Consider the following 23,782-nt stretch of genomic DNA (forward strand, 5'->3'; position numbering starts at 1 on the left):
TAGTAATTATGATTAGTATTCAAATTTTACTTTACATTTATAGACAAAAGTAATAAATAAAAAGACAAATATAAATATAATTGGATAATAAAGATAGAATATTAATCATAAATCTTAAAAGCAGGACAACCTTGTCTGCTCCCTGGTTTCAAACCCCCAGACAGAGAAGGAGTCTTGGTCAGATTTAAAAGATTTAGGTCAAAACTGCTGGATTTAAATCACAAAACCTGCTTGACCCAAATTACTATCTTCATACAACATAAATGTGCTTCATATGGAGCTCATTAAGTTAACATGGGGGAGAAAAAAAATGCCTTTATTTTCAACTTAATGATGAAAACTTTTTAGGGAAACTTGGAAGTGTTTCAACAATTTTGAACTTGTTTTTAAACTTGCAAATCTTTTGAAGAATAAGCCAAATGTGTGTTGTTGTTTACAGCTTTAAAGAAAAGATAATTATATTAAACAAAATTTAAAATGTCTGTGTGGCTATTTGCATGCAAAACACAAAAGCGGTTGTATGTAACAGTTTATCTCAGAAGAGAGAGTCAGCAGCCAGACCATAAAGGAAACAGCAGGCATTGTTAAATACAAAAAAACAAAAACAAAAAAAAACTTATAAAGTTTGTTTTTCACACTAGTATTTACTGACAATCAGATTATTTTATGGATTAAAAGTAAAAAACCCCCTGCTTAGTTCAATCAATGATGATGGAGCTGCAGCAGCTGCAGCCATGTTTAGTCAGTCTCTTAGAAAAATAAAAAACTTGGTAATGCTTACTTCCCCCTTTTCCTTTAAAATGTCTTTGGCATCTTTAGCCTTTATTGAACAGAATTCTGATAGGAAATGTTGTCCAGACGTGAGGACTCCCACCTGGGATGACCACCCCAAATTTGATCATCCCAGCATAACAGCAGCAACGCATGAGTTAGCATAGCTGTTGCTGCTGTGTGTTTTACTAATACTGTTTGGCAACATCTATCCCAGAGAACATTTTTACCACAACTATCCACACATGGTTGCTCCAAAGGTCCACTGTTTAGGTTTCCACAAACTTTGAAAGTTTTTTAAGCCTTGATAGAGACAGTAATGATAATGCTCATAAATGTTATTTTGAATGCACTTTTCATTCCAAAGAATGTCCTACATTTAAAATTAAAGCATAAAATAATACAAGGGTAAAATTTGCATTAAAAGCTATTTTATACAAGAATGTCTCAAGAAGGGCTTAAAAGAATACAAATTCTGAACTTCTCTCAGCCCTGGATGGGGAACTTCCTAAAGCAATGTTGTTCCAGTTCCTAATTAAAAAGCTCAAAGTTCAGTTCACACAGATGAAAATGAACTGGCTCACATTCATACTTCAGTTTTTCAAAAATTTGTTCTATAACCTCTAAATGAACTTGTTCAAGTTAATTTGGTAAATTAAGCCACAATCCTCCACAATAGAATCTGGTATTTCCCCCTTTAAATGTGTGATCATAATATATAGAAAGAAATGGAAAATACTGGATGCAGTGAATGAATACTGGATGTGCAGTGAAGCCTTTATTTAGCCAAATTGCACAAAACTTCAGAAACATACAGGAACACTCAGGTTCTGCTGAAAAGATCTGGATCCAAAATGATTTCTTCCATTCCTCATTCAGTAGCAGATATTTCCCAAGATAGCTCGGATGGTTAACACTATGTGTGGCTTTAAATTTGAAGTGGTCATGGCTGAGGTACAGGCTTGTTTGTTAAGTCCTGGTGATCACTGATTTTTTTCTGTCCCAGTCTTCTTTTGTTAGTTGATCAAACTCTGCCAAACACTCGGCTAAACTGGCATCAGAAATACCAGCAGATGAGTCTGAATGGAGCAGAATAGTTCTAGCAGTAGACATGCTGCTCTGTCAGGCTGTTTATTGTAATAAGTGCCGTAAACCTGACGTTATCCAATGAAAAATCTTCTTATCATTTGAACGCCAACATGAGCTGTGTGTGTCGCTCATTATTCTCAGAGTGAACATCGCTCAGTTTCACGTTCACTACTTCAAAACTGATCCGTTCACAATTCAACAAAGATAGGAACACATTCATTGAACACATTCATGTAAAACACTGTTCCAAAGGCAGGCTGCAGCCAAGCAAAAGGCTCTGTCCCCCATGGTTCAAAGCCCTGAAAGTGCAGCTGGAGGTTTAGATGGAATTGGTTTTTTTAAATAGAGTGGACTCTCTGACTGAATTCTTTGGGTTAGAATTTCCTTTTGCATCGGTATGATATTGTAGGTGTGATATAATACTTTGATACTTGAATAAGGACTGTTTTGACTCTGTAACAGTATGTAAACTTCCATCCTTCCATCCATCCGTACATCTGTCTGTCCATCCAATCATCTCATCCACCTTATTCCGTCAAGGTGGGGCCTATCTCAGGCTGTCTCTGGGCCAAAGGCGGGGTCCACCCTGAACAGGTAGCCAAGCTGTTAATGAACAAACTTTAACATCCAAAGCAGTTTTACCAAATATTTGATCAAATTACCCCATTTCATAAAACCAACGCTTAATAGAAATTTTAAACAGTATCTCATAATCACCTCTTATGATGAAACATAGACAAGATCGCAAAATTTGGTCCTAAAAAGATCTTGCAGCCATTAATATTTAATAGATTTTTCTCCATCACAGATCAAAGCTAAAATAACTTGTTTTCTTAATTAAACCTTTATTACTATCAGATACTCTATTTCCTAGCACCCACCCTTCCTGACACAATCATGAACTTGTTTTTATCACAAAGAGGTGTGGAATAAGATACATGTCATTGACCCATATTGTTTTATTTGTGCAACCTCATTTAAAGTACCCTCACCCTTAATAATAACAAGGCAATTAATACATTAATTTTATTGTATGAAGAAAATGTAGATCACATCAGAAATAAATGAAATAATAAAATTCATTTCATTCACTTTACCTCTATCTGTGTGGATCATGGCGACATGCAGACAGATGGGACACATGCAGGGTCACAGGTAAATACTACGTCCTGCTATTAGACACAGATCATGCAGGAAAAGAGGCCACAGTAACCTGCAAAACAAACTTAAAAAAAAAAAAGTTTTATATAAATGTTGGCATAAAATCTAAACTATATTAGGAAGTTCTTCCTCACTTCTCCAAGAATTAATTAGATGAAAAACCAAGATTATCATGAGGTATCCAGCCAAGCTTAGCCGTCATTTAACAGCTATGATCCATCCAGCACAATCCTGTTATCTAAATCTTACATCTGAGGTTTCTGGATGAATGCCTAAATATTTAAGTCTGCATAGATTTTTCATGTGCTATAAAAATCCAATTAAACCCAATGCTTGTTTTAAGTCCTTAACAATTACTTTTTTAAAGACTCTATTCCATAAGATCGTCAGATAACTCTAAGAAATATTTTATCAACATTTTTTACATTGTCTAAAATGATGAACTTTTAAGCCAGAAAACTGAAGAGAACAGGTTTAAAATAGCATACTTCATGATTCTTACCTTCCTAAGCTGCTCAAGCAAATTTCCCCTACGGATCAACATCAACGCTATTTACTGTTCACACTTTCAGCTACAAGTTTAAGCTTTTAAAAAGCATCCAACTCAGTTACAAAATTCCTCTAAGCTGATGATATTATTTTTGACATTTGTTCAAGTGCTCCAAGTGATGCTTCCTCTCATACTAGGTGCCCCAAGCACAGTGATGAGTTTGGAGAAAAACTGTGAAGCAGATTTATTGAAACCAGGCCTGATTACAAAGGCATAATGAGTTTAATGAAATTGCTGGTCAGAGTTATCACTTCTTGATGTTTTTAAAGGTTAGAAATTAGGCCTATAGATTGATAGAATTGAATTAAATATGTTATTGTCCCAAAGGGTCATTTGTTTGCAATAGATCTTGATAAAATTATCACCACAGTTTGTTTAGCTGAAACGTTTGCTGCAGGCAATGACGCAAATTTTCCTTGACAGAAATGTTTAAATTTATTGTTTAAATTTATTTATTATACAAATGTTTACAGTATTGGAAAACATAATAAATGTTTGTTTGACCTCCTGCACACCATAATAAAACAATCAAACAAAAAAATTAATAAGTTTTTTTCCATTTTCATACATTTATGAAAAAGCTCAGGCAGGGGGCATTAAAGAGCTACGGTTTCCCAAACCCTGACCTTAATTAACCAACAACACTACTGGAACAAAACAGGGCATGGATGGGGGTTTAGTTAAAAGTCTATCAAGCCTGACATCATGTCATCAAGAATGAGCTGCTGATGTTCGAATAATTTTGAAAACACACAAGATTTACATACAAACATACAGTATTAAAGTACAGAACTCGGTTTCTTCTCTTTGAATGAATCAGAAATTAATTTATGTCCATCGCAGCCATTTAAAGAACAGAAACCTAATACTGGACTTTAAATCCATCCATCCATTTTCTGACATTGCTGGTGCCTATCTCCAGCTGACAACGGTTAAGAAGTGGGGCACACCCTGGACAGTTTGCCAGTCCATCGCAGGACAACACAGAAATAAACAGAACAACCATTCATGCACACCTAAGGAGACTTTAAAGAAGCCAATTAATCGGACAGTCATGTTTTTGGACTGACGGAGGAAGCCGGAGTACCCGGAGAGAACCCACGCATGCTCAGGGAGAACATGCAAACTTCATGCAGAAAGACTCTGGGCCAGGAATCAAACCCGGAACCTTCTTGCTACAAAGCAGCAGCGTTACCCACTGCGCCAGCCCATGTAGCCTGTCTTTAAATCTTTCAAATCTAATCACTAAAAAAGTTATCAGTTTTGATTATCGGAAAAAAGGGAAAAGTTATCCGTAAGGCCAAAAAGGGGATTTACAGCACTATAAACTGAGTTCCGTACAGCTCTTATAGGTTTGAAGTTTTAATAAATAGGTTGACAGACTAGTGACCTGTCCAGGGTGGACCCAGCCTCTCGCCCATAGACTGCCGGGGATAGGCACCGGCCCCACCGTGACCCTGTTGGAATTAGTGGGAGAAGACGGATGGATGGATTTTTACGTATAGAGAGATGGTCCTTTAAATGTAGAAGGCAAAGTGACTTGCAAGAAAACTGACCAGTTTTTTTAGTCTATACAGAGGAATCAATACTTCATTNTGGAGTAATCCAACCAAACTCCTGACTTAAATCTGATAGAGAATCTGTGGAGGGAAGTTTATATCTGGGCGATGGCACCAAGGCCTTTCAACTCAAACCATTTGGGGCTCATCACAAAAGAGTATTAATCAAAACACCAACTGGAACTGGATCAATATTACATCGGTTTTGATTTCTGTGAGGAGTGAATACATTTTTAGGAAATTTTCTTATTGCATTTTTGTTGCACAAAGAGCAACAAAATCTGTCTTGAGTCAACTGTGTAACCAGGACTTCCTTTTGAATAATCTCCCATCACACTGAACGCCATCAAATGCTCAAAGAGAAATGTGAAGTGTTGGAAAAGCTTTCCACGTGGCAAGGTGATGGAATGAAATAGGAATACAAAATTTTTCAAACTGATGAACACTGATTGTCTCTTTTTACTTTGGGAAATGTCACATTTTCTAAACACACTTTTTATTATTGAATGAAAGTGACTTTAGATAATAATTTGTCAGCGGTTGCTGTATGTGTATGTGTGTGTATATGAATAGAATAGAATAGAAAATCCCTTTATTATCCCACAAAGGGGAAATTGAGGTGTTACAGCAGCAAAAGGTTATAGCAGAAGTGGTCACACAATGTGGACCTTAGAAAGTGTACAAATAACAGAATAAGTAACAGGGTTAAGAAAATACACAACTAAGTACTGTACTGTACTGTACAGTGTGATGAATAGCAGCAACATCATAGATGTGCAAAATGACAGCAGCATGTTATTTAACTATGGCAGAAACCCTGCAAAAATCAGCATGAATGTAACAACTTATTGAGCTTGTTGGGAACAGTGAGGGTTAAAGAGTCTTCCAGCTGCTGGGAGGAAGGATCTGTGATAACTCTCCCTGGTGCATGTGCAATGAGGGATTTGCCCACGACGATCAAACATGTTTCATTTTCTCCCGACCTCACGATTCCTGATAGGGAGGTGGTCGTGAGAGGCTGATCACCCCTTGTAACCCCCTGTACACTACGCAACGCATGATCAGGCTGCAAGTCGGCCCGATCGAAAAATTCTAGCACGACAAGAAAGTCGCCCCGAAAAGGACAAAAGATCACACAGTGTAAGCCTGGCTTAAGCCACTGCTCCAGTAGCCAGCTCCATAGATGGCTGATGCCACAACAGAGTCATAGAAGGTCTTTAGGAGTGCCCCTGCACTCCAAAATACCTCAGTCTCCTCAGCAGGAAGAGTCTGCTCTGAACTTTCTTACACAGTCTAGTCCAGTTTGTTATTCAGATGAACACCTAGGTACTTATAAGAGAGTCCACTACCTCAATGTCCATTCCCTGGATGTTCACCCGTGTCAGTGGGATGGATCTGCTTTTGTGAAAGTCCACCACTAGCTCCTTGGTTTTCCCTGCATTAATCAGCACGTGGTTCTGCTGGCACCAGACCACAAAGATCTGGGTCCACTGTCTGTACTTCTAGGTCATCCCCACATGTTTTGAGGCCAACTATGGCAGAATTGTCATAGAACTTCTGGAGGTGGCAGCGTGGGGAGTTGATGGAGAAGTCTGCAGTGTAGATCATCAAGAGGAACGGTGCCAGCACTGTTCCCTGTGGTCCACCACTGTTCCCTGCAACCCACCTTATCTGAGACACAGCCCTGTGCCCTCACATACTGTGGGCGAACAGTGAGGTAGTCCGGAATCCACTTGGACATGTGCTGGTCCACTCCTGACAGCTCCTGCTTGCATCTTAGGAGTCCCTGCTGGATGGTTTTGAAAGCACTGGAGAAAACAAAGAACATGATCCTCACAGAGCTTCCAGGTTTCTCTGGTGGAGTCAGAGCTTGATGCAGGAGGAGATGATGGCATCATCTACCCCAGTTCTACTGTAAGACGATAGGCAAACTGCAGTGGATCCAATGAAGTCTTCACCAGGGGGCGTGATGGTGTAAGACCATCAATATATTTATATTTAGAAAGCTGCACGGTGGTTCTGGGTTCGATTCCTGGCCCGGGGTCTTTCTGTGTGGAGTTTGCATGTCATTGCTTTCATCCAGGCACTCCTGCTTCCTCCCACAGTCCAAAAAATTACTTTTAGATAAATTGGCAACTCTAAATTGTCCTTATGTGTTAGCGTGTGTGTGCATAGATGTTTGTCTTTGTTTGTCTCTGTGTTGCCCGGCAACAGACTCAACATATTCTCATTATCAGTGCGTATGAAATCGTACGAAAAGTTATGCACACTATTTCGTACGTTTTGGACGTTTTTCCTAGAAAAAAACACATCAGTGCGCATGCGCTGGCAGACAGAAAAAAAATCCGCGGACGGACGTAAAAATGGGAAAAACAGTGCAATCATCACTTATTCATGTCTCTAACTATGTTGCTTGCTGTTTTATACCTTAGGGTTAGGGTTAGGGTCAGGGTTAGGGCTAATTGTAATTCATATTCTATATTCGTGAATGGTGCGTCAGATGCGCATGCGCATACGACGAAAAAAACGTCCAAAACGTACGAAATTACGGTGCATAACTTTTCGTACGATTGCATACGCACTCATAATGAGAATAGGTTGACAGACTAGTGACCTGTCCAGGGTGGACCCAGCCTCTCGCCCATAGACTGCCGGGGATAGGCACCGGCCCCCCTGGACCCTGTTGGAATTAGTGGGAGAAGACGGAGGGATTGGTTTTTTACTTATAGAGAGATGGTCCTTTAAATGTAGAAGGCAAAGTGACTTGCAAGAAAACTGACCAGTTTTTTTAGTCTATACAGAGGAATCAATACTTCATTTATTTTTATAAATTTATAAGTATTGCTTATTTAGGAAAGTTAGCAGCTTCTAAGCCTTCCTGTGATTTGCTTATTTAATCCAGTCTTGCAGAGAGGGATAAGCAGCACAGCATCTTGTATGTGTTTAAGAAGACCTTACAATGTCAGACCTCTGGAATATTTTCTATCATGCCTACAAGTTCAGGCTGTGTCCCTTCATTTACCTTTAACACCTCCCTGCCTCAGGCTTCTTCCTCACTTTGATTAAAGAATTAGCCTACCGCTCAGTGGGGCTGACATGGACGGGTTTCACCTTTGCTAATGTCTCACAACCGACTTTGGTAGCTTCTGCCTCTAAGTTATTTAAACAGCTGGTATACGTAACTCTCTGGGTCACAGCCAGCTGGTAACTGAGCGTAGCCTCAGGACCCTTGGCTGATTAGAAAGAATGTTCTGCCCTGATTGAACCACTTTTTTGATGTGGCAATGGTTGACATTTCACGGCCCACAGCTTGCTCTCATCCTGCTCTCACCTTGCCACGTATAAAGCATTTCCTTCACTTCAAATTGCTTGTTGAGCATTTGATGCTGTCCAGTGTGATGGGAGAACATTCAAAAGGAAGTTCTGGTTACACAGTTGACTCAAATCTATTTTTTGTTATGCAAACTAAATCTAGGCATTGTAATCAAAACCAAACAGCTAACCTGGAGGGTATATTTTACACGCCCTTTATTCAGCAAACACTAAACACCAACAACTTCAGAATGTAAGATTTGTGGAATATCTTTGTTTAGCATAGAACGTGTAAACATAGCGTTTTTTTCCTCAGGGAAAAAAAATACTTGAAGTCTGAAGACAAAAAGGAATGCAGGGTGTTTTTATCTGCCAACTGAGGGGTGGATGATGCAGCAAAGATAACATCAAAGACTGAATTCAGGCGACATTTTATACGGTGCCTTAATCTTGTCACTTCATCGCATTAGCCTGTCAAATGGTATTACTTGAACCTCCTTTCTTTATGCATGGGCAGTTTCTGGGTTTAAAATAACTGGGTTTAAGCATAACTGGAATATTAGGAGGGTAATTACCTCTTCTAAGACATACCTGACACATACGTCAGTTATTAGGGCTCTCAGTAGAGGCTGTATAATTGTTAGATCGAGTTATGACACAAAGGCTGCATTGGCCTCATAGATCTCCAGTTCAGCTGTGTGTGATAGTTTGTCAGACATGGAAACCAGACTCTATGTAAAATATTCAAGGTGACAGTCTGAAACCTTTCCTCATATAACAAGGAGTGAAATTAAGCCAGAGAGAGTAGATCCTTCCATATAGTGCCTTATATTGTTGGTCTGGGTTCAGTGTATATAAAATATTACCTGCCATTGATGAAGTTATTTGCCATATTGTTTGGATGTGGGATGCAGTCATGTTGCAGTCATGTTGCTCTGGCTCTGCAGCAGTGCAAAACCTTAGTGGTTTGAGGAAGAGGCAGATTGCGGAAAAAAGCCAGTGATAAATACAGACATTTGACCAACAAAACTATAGGATTGGAATGTGGCCTCAGAAATAAACAAGAAGTTTATTTAAATTTGACCTGTCTTATCACCTGTGTTTACATTCTGCTTTCCTTCTGGCGGCCAAGCTGACCTGTGCCAATCTTGCCCACTTCCAGTCAACTTAAAGCCCAGAACACACCGAATCTGTTTGTGCGTCTGATCTGACAGAAAATTGTGTCAGATAAGGTTCTGGTGTTTAGCGCTCATTGAAAGTCAAAGTGGATGATCACACCCGAAACGATTTCCTGCAGGGGACAGCGTAGCTCTGACTGAGCTAGAATCCAGGTTTATTTTAGTCGGACTACGCAGCAATTTAGCAGCAATTTAATTGGTCTGACAGGAAGAGAGACACGGTTACAAAGTTAAACACATCCGCTCTTGGGGAAAATACAAAATAAAATCTGTTAATCTCACAGAGAAAGAGTTACATCGCTTATATAGTAAGAAAGACTGGTGCAAAGACAATGAATGAAACATTAAAATAGAAAACTTTACGTATGACATGAGTTCAGGAGGACAGAACACGGATAAAGTAGTGATTCTCTTTGAGCCTCACAAAAAAAAATAACAGGGGCAGACAGAGCAGGTATGCTCAGCATATATCTCTCACCTCTTTATGAAAAAAAGAAAGAAAAACTTGGAAAAACTTCCTAGATCTCTCTCTGAGAATCACCTCTCTGTCTCAGTCAGCATAGAAACCGTCCCACTGAGTTTATTGCTGTGTTTTTCTTTTCTTTAGACGTAGATCTCTTTATGTTCTCTGTCTGTTTGGTTCTAAATTCTGCACAGACTCATTAAGTGGGGCTTAGCTTCATAGAATGCACTGCTGTTTTTTATTTATTTTTATTTTTTAATAACTTTCATAATCTGTCCATGTCAAATATGGGGAATTGTTTTAATGTGTGTATAGCACAGCGACAGAAGTGAAAAGAATCTGCACAGATCTTATCACCCTGCCTAGTCAGAGCCTCTCTATATGCAGTCAGTGGGACATGGAAAAAAATCTGATCGGAGATTAAAAAGTCGAATGCAGCCGATGTGTTCAGGCCTTTACTCAGTTCACCTTGTCTCCTGGATTCATGAGCCAATAATACCAATAGAGTTCAATAGTTGCAGATATTAGCCAGACAGGCAGCAGCCAGAGCAGTGGAGGCAGACTGGTGTGCCAAGTGCGAATCCACCAGCTGCGTCCTCTAGATTCATTGGATGACTATGTCATAGCGCTGCGCCAAGGTCTGTTCGTACTGGAAGACTCCTCGTTATGCATCCGACAAATGCAGTCTTCTTTTTGTTTTATCACTGTAACCTTGGGTATCCCATGATTCATTGTGTGTCCGAGCAAGCCATGCTCAGAGGAATAAGGGAAATGGCACAGAACAGTGGTGAATATTGGAAGTGCAGATTGATATAATCAAAGTATTTGAATAGCTCCTTCTGAAATTAATGAAAATAGTTGTTTTAATGGTTACTGAGTCAGATATGTGGCGGGTAATGTTTGTTTTATTGAAAGGTTTGATCTGTCGCTGTGTAAATGCGTTTGGCTGACATTTAAGCTCAGATTCTAATAGGGTTGTCAAAAGTATCGATACTGAAACGTTGTATCCAGATACAATACTCATTTTCAAAAGTATCGATACAGTGCCACCACCAGTGGCACCTAAACAGTCATTCATTTAAAGTGCAGAATAGAGGAAAATGCACTTTCTGAACACTATCAAGCTTACTTAATACTGTGCACAGCATACAACCTCAAAATATTGTTCTTATTGTTTATTGTATTTATTTATTGTATTTAAATTATTAATCAAAATATTTCTGTTGAAATTTTGAGTTTTTATCCTCATGGTATCGAAAATGGTATCGAGTGTCGAATATTTTCCTTAGTATCGGTATCGAGTTGAAAAGTTTAGTATCGTGACAACCCTAGATTCTAATATCTCTGCAGTGTGGGGACTATAAATGTGATATCTGAGACGATGGTACTGCTGCTGAAGATCCTCAGAAATGTTATTAGCACCTAGAACAGTAGTGAGAAGTTTAGCATCCATTCTTTGCTGCTTTGTGAGTCAATTGTCATGGTTGCTAGGCGACGGAGCATATGCTAAGTGAGGGGTAGTGACTGTGGGAAAAGGGTGAAAATGTCTGAAACCAAAGCCAAAACTCTTATAGCATCCTTATTTTCACCTACCCTGAAGGACCCAGTCTACCTTGGAGGACGCAGCCTGTGAAATCGAACGCAGCCTTTGGTGCGGGTGACACTGGGCAGGTGGCAGAATGTTGGCAAAGAGAAGCAGTGCTGCACTGCATCTCCTTTTGTAAAATTGGGAAAGGCACAATCTCTATTCATTTACCATAAAGTTATTGAGTCTTTTACAGCTGCTCTAGAGTTGGTAAGTGTTATGAGCTTGACTGTTTGCTCAGTCCTGGGTTTGGCTAAGTTTTCTGCCATAGTGTGAGAGTTGATGCAAGGCCTACAAAGCAGAAGGAGAAGGCAAGGCAACCAGGCCAGAGTAATCAAGTGAGAGAAAGCAATAGCTGGGGAATATTAGGAGAGAGACAATAATGCGTAGAGGTATTCAGGGTGGAGCTCCAGAAAGAAGTATACCAGAATATAAACGTTATAAAAAAGGAACAATAAACCATAGAATACAATAGAATAGAAAATCCCTTCATTGTCCCACAATGGGGAAATTCTGGTGTTTACAGCAGCAAACAGATGAAAAAAGAAAAAATAGTCAAACAAATGTGGACCTTAGAAAAATGTATAAGAATAACATGCTAGTGAAGAGCTAAAAGATAAACAATAAAATACTTCACTGTAAAGTGTTTTAACAATATAAAACTGTGCACCTGGAGAATAACTAACCAATATACAGTTAGGACATTTTACAGTGATTGATATTTGACATTAGCAGCAAAATCAGAGATGCTCAAAATGACAGCAGCATCTTCAATCAGCAGCATCTGCCCCAATCCCAGGACGGTAGACAAACTGCAGTGGATCCAATGAAGTCTTCACCAGGGGGCGTAGATGGTGTAAGACCAATCGTTGGAGGGTCTTCATCAGGTGTAAAGTCAGTGCTACCTGCCTGTAGCTGCTAAGGTACCACACAAGAAGTCTTAAACATGAGATGCTACACAGTTCATCTGCAGATCATCTCAGAAGCCTGGAGCTGATGTCATCTGGACCTGCAGCCGTTCTCACCTTGATCTTTCGCAGCTCATTCCTCATCTGTGTTGTTGAAAGCGACAAGATGGCAGGAGGGGATGGGCTGTGTGATGGAATTCTTTGGAGTAGGGGGGATGGGTGATGGTTTGCAGCTGGAGTTGTGAAGAAGGTGAGGGTAACAGCAGGGTGTCCTGGGCTGGGGAAGGAGTGGGTGGCTAAAACCTTTTTCAAAACTGGTTCAGATCTTTAACCCACTTCAAGTCTCCAGCAGCCTGGGTTTTCTTATTTTGGCCTGAGATTGTCTTTAGGCTTTTCCAGATCCCTCTAATGTTGTTTTGCTGCAGCTGGTCCTCCATCTCTGTAGCTGTTCTTCCCATCCCTGATTTTCTTTCCCTGTTCTTTCTGACCAGCTCTCAGCTCCTCCTTTTTCCCTGATCTAAATGATCTCCTCTTTCACTTTCAGAAATGCTTTTATTTCAGGGTTGATCCATGGATTGTTATTGGAGAAGTGACGAATCGTTCTAATAGGCAGTGTTGTCCACACTGAAGTTTATGTAATCGGTGATCCATTCTGTGCTACTATTGATGTCCTGTTGATTAGGAGCGCAGAGCTCTTCCCACACAGTATTGGAAAAACTGTCCCTGAGAGCTTCTTCTGCTTCCACAGACCATCTCATCACTGTGCGTTTCACAGCTGGTTCTCTTCACACCAGGGGTTTGAACACAGGCTGGAGATGAACCAGATTGTGGTCAGAGTTCTTTAGAGGAGGGAGAGGTGATGAGGAGTATGCCTCCTTGGTGTCGGCATACAGTAGAGCCAGTGTTTTAGTGTGGTCTGCTGTATGAATGTGGGAAGTGTGGAAGACAGAGAGACATGGTTGAAGTCCCCAGAGATCAGAAAAAGAGCCTGTGGATGCTGTGTTTGGAGTCTGCTGGTAATACTGTCCAGGACATCACAGACTGTTGCTGCAATAGAGGAGGGGACAATGTCTTTGCTGCAGGTCCTGCAGGTCGTCTCTTTATTGGCTAGGGGTTCAGAGTTTCACCATCTTTTATTTACAAACACAGCCAGACCCATTCCTCTCTTCTCACCTCTCTCCCTGGTTCTGGTGGCCCAAAGTAGATGAAATCCGTCCATGTTTAAATGAGAGTTAAATGAGACAGGCATAGGATGCTAGCCTCACGGTAGCGTATTTCATGGTGAGTTAAAGCCACCAGCTCATCCACCTTGTTAGAGAGAGATCTGATGTTGCCCATGATGATGGATGGGATGGTTGGTCTGTATTTCCCTCCCGGGTATCGCCCAACACCCACACGGCTGCCACGTCTCGTCCTTCTCCGCTCGCGGGGGACATGGGCTGGCTCTGTGGGCAAGCAGCTGGTCCCGGGTGTAAACAATGGGAGCCTGGTCAAACACGCTGCCTCCGCACACAAAGACGGCGAAAAAAAGAATGAAAAACAGAGCTTTCCAGAAAATCCTGACCTCCATTATGTTAGAAAATAGTATGAGAAAGATACGAAGTCACACCACAAACGAAAATAATAAAAAAGTGGGAAAAACTCAGGAAAATAAAGGGAGCTACTGAAACAGGCTGACTGCTCCTCGCTAGCAGCAGTTAGGAACTATGCATCAATGAATGACATGATGAGGCAACATTTAACACATAAACAGGAAAAAAGGAAACAGAGGCATTAAACTAAAATTCACATTTTAGGTCACTTGCTTACTTTCACTCTTCTTAATATACGCTCTGTTCGATTTTTCTTTCAGAAGAAACTAACAAATAGTAAAGCAGTCAGAGGAAGTTAGTGCAGACCCATCACTGGTTCATCTGACAGGTCACACATGGGGGGTGGGACGCTGATGTTTGATAGACACAAGCACCCATATAAAAAACATTCTAAATGGAACTAACATCCACCTCAATTTGGAAAATACTCGCCTATTTTGCATACCTAAACTGAAAAGCTAATAACTTAGGAACTGTAAGCCCAAATTCCATGTGTGGTACATTATTTGAAAACTAACACCTTCCAGTTTCTGAATATATACATGGAAATTGGGTGAGCAAAACAAAGCCAAAGCTACATCAGTTCAAACAAGACTCAAAGTAACTTTTTTTTATTCTCGAAAATTATAGGTCTTTGAACAGCAGTAATAAAGACATGCTTGCTTGTTGTGGCTGCTTTGTCATGCAACATTTTGACATGCTGCTATATCTGTTTTTATTGTACTAGCTTTGTCCATAAAATGATCTTGGTGGTTGAATTGTGGAGAATCTAAGCTTTCCAACGATGTCTAACATGTCTATACTGGTAAACATTTTACCAGTGTAATTTTCATGCATTTTGAGTTATTATTGGTAAACACTTTAAAACAGGTTTTGAGAGGATGAAAAAAATTATTGCAGCTTCTATTGATTCAAAACCTTAACATTGGCCTTTTTTGTTCCATATATACAGACATGCAATGACTGTGCAGTATGAATAAGAGCTTCTGTAATGAACAGACAAAACAAATGCAGTGCAAACAAACCCTTTCATGAAAATCAGTTTGATCTAAAAATGACAGTTGTCCCATTTTAACAAGCTTTTTTATGAAGCATCCAACACTAATTAGATAAAGTTCAAACTATTTCAGAGGAGCTAATTGATCCACTTACATGTTAAGTTCAGGCCTTAGTTTAGAGGATGTGCAGAGTCTAATAATAATGCAGTGAAAAATCAGATTTGACTTCACACACTCCAGCCTGCCTGAGATTCTTTGTACTTTTATTTTTCACACATGCAGGAACCTACATTGGCTGCTTCCTGCATAATGCCAGCGATCGAGCTTTGGGGGGAACCATGCTTTATGACCTACGCAAGATGACCAGCTCCCTGTGTCAGGACACCTGCTCAGAAAGGTAACCCATTCAAGGCTGGCTCCTGTGAGGGGGGCCACAGAGGGCCACTTGTGTGAGCTAAGCTTTGGGAGCCTGTCCCCTCCATGAAAAGCTTCCGTGTCTTTTAGCCAGTGGAGAGCCAGGTGTCTGGGGAGGTTTAAGAGACGAGGGATGGGAAGAGCGGGGGTGGGGGTGGGGTACAGGAGGCTTCATCACTTGCTGTGGGAAATCCTAATGAGCTGACCGCAGCAGTTGGACTGAATATATTGGTGGTTAGAAATGAGCTTCTTCAAAAACCCTGCTTTGAAAAGTAGCCAAGGGGGTCACTGTGATCCACGCTGCATGACCTCCACAAAAAGCTCCAAGGAAATAAGAAGGAGGCAGGTGGAATCCTTCAAAGCCGGCTCATGGAAGACCTCTTTGAATTATTCTTTTTTTTCTCTAACTCACAGCAGAGCAGCAGAGTAAGCTAGCTGCAGAGTATGCAGTTGGTGCTTACATCTCAGGCCAACCAAGTGCAAGCAGGAAGCCGGCGTCCGCACGGGGAGCGGTCAGGCTCGTTACCTGAGCCAGCCAATTACAGTGATGAGCTAAAGTAAAAAAGTCAAGGCAATTTATGGGGTAGCTTCAAAGGACACACAGGAAAAGGTCAGTTTTCCCAAGGAGGAAGGATGAAAGCAGAGGGAGGAGGATGAGTCACAAAGGCTGAGATATGTAAAGAACAGATCAGAGGTGACTGTAGTTCATGCAGAAGAGGACATTATGCAGTCAGATGAGAAAATGGGCAGAAGCACTGACAACCTTCTCAGGGAATACGTTATATTTAATGCAGGGAAGTCTGAATTAAGTGATAAGTGTAAAAGCTTACCTAATGTCCTCCTATGGGATTGCATAGCCTGAGGGTAAGAGTCTGAGGTTATAAAATGCCTTTGGCTAGGGAAATAACTGTGCTTCCCTCCGTGTGTGTGTGTGTGTGTGTGATTAGTGGATACCAGTTTGCAGGCTTGGAGTATGGAGCTGAGTGTCACTGTGGGAACCGGATCAGCAGCCCCCCGGCACCGGAGGAGGACTGCAGTCTGGTGTGCCGGGGTGAGAGGGGGTCTCCCTGTGGCGGCGTGGGCCGTCTCTCCATTTACAAGGTGGAGGAGCAGCTGCCAGGTCACAGAAAATGTGAGCCAGCTCCCCTCAGGGAACACAACACACACTGCTATTTATACAGGCGAGGAGAAATAACACATTTCCAATTCTAAGATGAAGGAAAAATGTTTGAAAATAGCATATCTCGTCTTGCAAAAATCTAGCGACATGACAATCAACTTTTTTTTTTTTATAAATGAGGAACTGCTAAAATTATGTACAGATTACACATAAATAGATTAATTAATTCTGCGGTTAAGAAAGGAATTACTTTAGGGTTAGGATTAGGATTCATTTGGTGATAACAGCCTACTGCGCCTACTAGTAGGTAGGAGGCCAACCTGAAGCCATGCTATGGGACTGATAACCACTAATAACAGTCATTAATTGGGATGATAAGATCCGAAGCAGCTGACTCAGCTAGACTAGAATGTGTGCGGGTTTAGTGTAGAGCTCGCACTACGACACAGGGCTTTGATGTAATGATCAGTTTCTTAATGAGGATCAGCTCTGATTGAATTTCACGGAGGAATGTCACACTAGGCAGCCAACTGTAAAGAATAATCATCTGGACTGGCATTTAAACACATATTAAGGTCCTATAGTTTGGTTTCTTATATCAACATTGATCAATTTGATCACATCAAACACAGCTTAGGATAAGGAATTATCCCATTTGGGAAATATCTTCTCTGAACGAATCTGATGTTACATGGGATTCACATGTGGACTCCCAGCAGAACGTTGTAGATAAACAAACCCAGCGAATGTAACTTAGATTTAGGGTGAGAGATTGTCTCTCCTGAAATAAAAAAGTCTTTGCTTTCCATAATTATTTAACTCTGTCAGAGATCATAGTCCATAACAGTTTTATATGAGGTGTAAACATAATCTCATATCTGATGCTCTCCACTTGTTCGTCCTTTTCTCTGACTGTCTTTATCATATTATGTTATTATTTCTTATATTAGCTCTTCAGTCTATCAATAATCCACGGTGAGCTGTAGGGGTAGAAAAACTCAGTCACTAACAAAAGTCAGATTTCTCTAGAATGTAAATTTCCTGGACAGTTTTGATGCAATCTTCGACTGTAGGTCTTTCAGTTTTTCACTATTTTCTAGTGATCGTCTTTATGCTTCCTGCCAGAAGCATTAGCAGCAGTTTCTGTTTTTTCATCTTTCAGAGGCCAGTTATCACATGCAAAGTTTCATAATACAGAACTTCACATTTACAGGGCATTCGCTCAGAAAAAGAGCGATAAGACGAATTACATATTTGTTTCCAAATTAGTTTGATTACCGTACAGCCTGGGAAGATCTTGTTTTGTTCTATAGTCTCCAACACGTATTTCCACACTGCAAAAACGATCTAGAAATAAGTAAAAATTTCTTAAATTAAGTGTATTCACCCTTAATTTGAGTAGGTAAATGAGCTAGTTTGCCAATGGAATGAATAATTTTACTCTTAGAATAAGATAATTAGATAATATACACTTGAAATAAGACAATGCAATTGTGTTTTCTTATCTTAAGTGTAAATTGTCTTGTTCCATTGGCAAAATGTCTCTTTTATCTCCTCAATTCAAGAACAAATGTCCTTATTTTAAGAAAAAAGGACTTATCTAGATTTAGTTTTTTTGCAGTGCACTCCCTTGATGTACTTTCTCAGCCGGTTACAGTGTTTTTTCAACATTATTCTCTCAATGTGTTTTAATTCCCACCTTTTTGGTTAATATAAATACATTTCTGCCATTGATCCACTTATTCTTTATGGGGTAAATACCACCTTGCTTTGACAATAGAATAGCATTTTATAGTCTGGAGACATGATTTGTGATGAGGATACCTTAATCAGAGACAGAAACACATAAATAAAATCCCACTTCAGGTTTTCCCCAAGTTTCTGGTATTTTTTGATGAAAACAGACCCTAACCTGCAGATATCTGTAGCGGTCCTCCTCCTCCTTCTCAAAACTCTTAGGTAGATCTGTAAAAAGAGGTGAATACGTTTTTCTTTTTTGTACATTACAGCTTTCTTTTTACCTATCTTTCTTAACTATCAAGCAATGTGCATAGTTCTACTTGTTTAAAAAAAAAAAAAAAAATCCTTTTTCAAAATCAAAATGTGTTGGAAAGTCTTCATTATAATTTTCTAACCACCAAGGTAGAGCGTTAATTTAAAGATAAACTAATACATGCTCATGTCCACTATTCCTATCACTCTGCAGTGTGCAATCAGCACATCAACTGATTATAAATGAGGTAAAGAATAAGTAATGATCAGTGGTGACAAAATAATCAACAGTAGTACTTGAGTAAAAGTATTGATACTCAAAGTCAAACCACAAGTAAAAGTTTCTCGGTTCAAACATCTAGTCATGTTAAAGTATTTAAGTACTCAATTTTTAAAATACTAAAGTATTAAAAATTAAATGCATTTTAAAGTATTTAAGTATTCAAAAATATAAATAAAATTTTCAAATTCTGTCTAATCTTCAGCATAAAGATACCACCAAAAAACAAGGAGTTATTTGAATATTATTTATTATTCAAAAACAAACCAAAATGAAAACAGAGGAGTCTTTATGCTCCTCACACTTTCATTATAGAATAGAAGTTTAAGGTTAAATCTATTAGAAACTATAACTCTGCTTAGAGATCTCATCCTACTGAATAACTTGGCCACATGGCAACAACTAACGCCTTATAAAACTATAAACTACTAATATTGAGTTTCTCACATTAGTGTTATGTCATTAAATCTCTAAAACAGTGGCGTCCAGATTTAGTCCTAAGGGCTAACATGATGGAATGAAAAACAACAACAGAGGATTAAAAAGCTAAGCTGAACCAAAAGGAACAATGAAGTAGCAGCTTACTGGAAATGGAGTGGAGGGAAAGTTATAAGTAGCCCCCCCAGAAAATTAATCGAGTATAGCAAAGATACCAAAAAAAAGTGCTTAAGTAAAGTAATCAGTAAATGTACTTTGTCACTTTCCACCCCTGGTTATGGGACATACTGTATTACAGCAACGAAATGGACAAGAGTTTCAATTCCCTGTAGGGCTGCAACTAACGATTGCAAATGATTAATCTGTTGATTATTTTTTCGATTAATAATCGGATAGCCAAAGATTCCTTGAAGAAGACTTTTTGCAAAATTTAAACAGGTGAAACTGAAAACATTATTGACAGACGTAAACTTTAAAAAAAATCTTGAATGCAAAATGTTGATATAGTTTTTTACAATCTCATTATAATTTCTGGTCCAGGCAGGTCGCTCTGTCAACTAAAGGCGTTTTACAGTCTCTATACTCCAGTTAATGATTAATCGATTACTAAATTAGCTGACGTTTATTTAAATAATCGATTAATCTGATTAATTGTTTAAGCCCTAATTCCAGCAATTGCTAACTCATAATGATGTTTAGAAGTATTGATGCCCAGAGAGGCCACATCTGCTCAGCTTTAACAAGCTGTGTTAAAACAAGCTGGGAAAATATATTTGCATGCTGCTGTTTAACGTGCACAGATTAAAGAAAAATACATAACTCTTCATCAGCCTGCACCAAGGCTAAACCTGTCAGTTTTTTTTTACCTGCGTGTGTAGGTGACAGGGCCCTCAGCTCTGACAGTCATTATATCTGTCTGATACACACCTGGGAAAGTCACGTTCTGGAAAGCTCTCCACATTAATATGACAGCCGTCTGGGAGCTGTCATCGGCCCTCTAAGCTGGGGCTACAAATGCATAAAACATCAAACTGCTGCGATTGCTTTCCAAGTGACATTTGTAGGTGCACTCATTGTAAGTGTTGCCTTTGATGAAATGTGTTCAAGAAACAGATAGAAAAACCTGAGGGCAACACATCTGCATGTGTGGTGAGAATAAAATGAGAAATAGTTTGAGGTTCAACACATTTTAAATGTTAAGCTGTTTATTCCAGTGTGTCTCTTTTGCTTATTTCCATTTGCAGAGAAACATCAACAGGACTGAAATGCAAAGCTTGCCACTCAGCTGCTGCACATTAGAACAGATAGTTTAGGTCCTGTCATGTCACATTTTAACAAAAATATATATCCAGATTTGCTTTGTTCTTAAATTATTTTGTTATAAACAGTATATTTTTGCACAGATAAGGACAAATAAGACATTTTTTCTGTCAGTAGTGGGTCACTTTTTGCACATATAAATACTTATCACCTACAAAACGATTTATCCAACCTGAAACTGACAATGCGGAATTTTCGCATCTACATTTAACCAGATGCAAAATTTCACACTAATTTTTTTATGCTTGCATTTTGGGCACAGGCATGGCAATGGCACAATGGCCTTGGAGAAAAAGCATTTCAGAATTTATTAAATTCCATTCAGCTTTATATAGCACTGATTCTCATGTCATACAAAGACAGTTCTTTAAAATCATACAGACAGATTAGTTGAAAGTTTTCTTTCTATGACTTTGTAGGATTTGCTCCTCCTGGATGAGCATGTTTCAGCAGTCTATATTTGCTTGCATTGTGTCATTGACTCTGCAGCAAGCCCTCACTTGGAGCATGCCACAGTGGAGAGGAAAAACTCCCTTTTAACAGGAGCAAACCTCCATCAGAACCAGGCTCAGTGTGTGCGGCCCTTTGCCGAAACCAAATGGGGATTCAAGAAAACTGAAGCAGACATTCAAAAAGAACAAAGAAGCGTTCATCCATGAATACGTAATTGTCAGAACTTAATGGTTAACTAGCTCCATAGGTGGCTCTGGGAAAAGAATAGTTAAACAGATGAGCTCTAATTCAGTTTGCATATAAAAAAACGTTAGAGAGCACTTACAGATGGTTATATTTAAAGCTGTACCCATACTTAAGTCTGGGAGAGAAACAGGACTAAACACTGCAAAACATAAACATCAAAACATCCCCAATTCTATGGCATGCAGCAGGAAGCTAGGCCAGATGCAGCTACTATTGTGAGAAAAAGTAGAGAGAACTTAAAGTTAGAAGTTGAACGTACTTTAAACAATCATAAATTGAACAATATGAAAAAATGAAGCAGAGTTGGAAAAAAAGGTTCTCTATGTCTTCCAGCGGCTTAAGCCTACAGTAGTTAACTAAAGCGATAAATCAAAATATTGATTTATCTCTAAATCAATATTTCTGCAAATTATGCAATCGGACTGTTGCATAATTTTATGTAAACATTTCCACATTAGTCAGGAAGTCTTTTTTTTTTTTTTTTTTTTTTACAGTGTCCTGTCTGGCAATGTGGCAATAAGAATAATTGTCTTGATGCCAAAAAAGAGCCCAAAAAATTTAGCTTTCACAAGTTGAGTAGTACGGCTATCGCCACAGTGTTCCGCTTGATTTAGGCATATAAATAACTTTATTATAATTCATGCAGGGAGTATTACAGATTGTATGGACACTGCAATGTAAGTAGAACAGGAAAGAAAAAACTGAAAAAAAGATGAAAGAAAGAGGAGATAAAAGGGAGACAATGATAAAACGCCTTCAGTCTGCTTTATCACCTACAAAGAGATCTAAAAAAAAAGAAAAAAGGAAAAAAAAAAAAGGGCTGCTGTTTTTAAGCATAGGAAGGCTTAAGCCCATCCTCCACAACAAAGATTTTTTTCTCCCCCAATGTTCCTTTACCAGCTCTGAAAAAAGCACAGTTAAGTTGTATGAAATATTATAGACCAACCTTGCTTTGTTATACTTTGGGTCAAGCAGATGGTTTAACAAGTGGTGGGTGTAAACCAGTTTAGTTTTTAACCTTAGTATACTATAATAATTCAACATTTACTATTTTTCCTTTTTTGTTGTTTATTTTTGTTCATAGCACTTTTGTTATCATTTTAAAGTTTTCAAACTCCATGGGGTACAACTTGATCTTTCTTTTATGGCAACTTTCAAAGAGTTTTAAAGAGGCAGATCAAACCTCTTTCCACCTCTTGTCCTTTGAGGATGCAATCTTAGATCGTCTTCAACATGTCCACACCAAATACATGTATAATTCTTTTGAAAGCCAATTTAGCGTTTCCTATGTGGAGCCTTTGTAGATCAGAAAAGTGTCCCAACAGTTTGACTCTGCCAACACTATTTTCCTCGTATGTATGGTGTGTTCAGTGTGATACACAGCGTTCATTTATTAGTATTTTACACATCTGCTGAAATGGACTATTGAACATTTTGATGCTTTTAAAGCAATGCATCATTTTCCTTCAACTGTAAAATGACGCTTTATTTTGTTGTATATTAATTAGGGTCCCAGTTATGTACATTTAGATGTGGTTGCAATGAAGCAAAAAGCTCAGGGGACGTGTTTCTTCAAGGGTACAACAACACTCATGCCCATAATTTGGTCCTGTACAAATTGTCTTATTTTCCCGAAAGACAACCTGACCTGTGCGAAGGAACCTGTGGTAGATAAGCATAATCATAAACACCATTAATATTCATGATTGGAAGCTTCATGCCCTCCAGAGATTAGCAACTGAGCTTTGAATGTCAAAACAGTGCTCTGGGATTCAGTTATGCTGAGGAAAGAAATTCCTGCAGACAGATTGAAGTTTCTAGTTCATGTATCTTTTCAGAGGGAATATAGAGCACTCGTCCAACTAGAGAGCTTCTCTATTCTGGTCACATTATTTTTGAACATATTTTACACAAAAAAATTTTTTTCACCTTGTAATCTGTGTTTCTCTTTTCTTTTAGTCAGAAACATTCACCATCGTGGCTGCTTCAACCTGACAAACAGCATCATTAGCACTTTCCCGGTCCACTCCTTTCAGCCCAACCTAACCACTCATTCCTGCATCGAGACATGCACTGATAAGGTAGGGATCCTAACTCCAAAAAGGACACTCTTGATTGATTGATTTTATTGATCTCGCAGGGGAGAAATTTAATCGTTACACAGCTAAAATAGTCAAAAAGAGAAAGAAGGTGCCAAAGGAAAGAGAAAAGGGACATGGGGAATATACAATATATACAGTGCGTCCACATACATAGATAGGACAGTTGAAGTCTCTTATTTAGCAGGATTATCATACAGGGTTATTGCACAGTGTATTTAAATGGGTACTATATATATATATATATATATATA

The 23,782-nt window shown here is 39.1% G+C and overlaps 1 protein-coding gene across 1 annotated transcript in view; it reads left to right on the plus strand.

Moving 5' to 3' along the window:
- wscd1 (WSC domain containing 1) overlaps window positions 1-23,782 on the plus strand; it is a 35,972-nt gene that overhangs the window by 6,349 nt on the left and 5,841 nt on the right. Inside the window, exons 3-5 of the mRNA XM_015379689.1 lie at window positions 15,449-15,563; window positions 16,528-16,712; window positions 23,389-23,510. Of these exons, the coding sequence (XP_015235175.1) occupies window positions 15,449-15,563; window positions 16,528-16,712; window positions 23,389-23,510 (422 nt within the window). The remainder of the gene's footprint in view (window positions 1-15,448; window positions 15,564-16,527; window positions 16,713-23,388; window positions 23,511-23,782) is intronic.

This window comes from Cyprinodon variegatus, unplaced genomic scaffold, assembly GCF_000732505.1.
Source record: "Cyprinodon variegatus isolate N-32 unplaced genomic scaffold, C_variegatus-1.0 Scaffold198, whole genome shotgun sequence".
Lineage (NCBI taxonomy): Eukaryota > Metazoa > Chordata > Actinopteri > Cyprinodontiformes > Cyprinodontidae > Cyprinodon > Cyprinodon variegatus.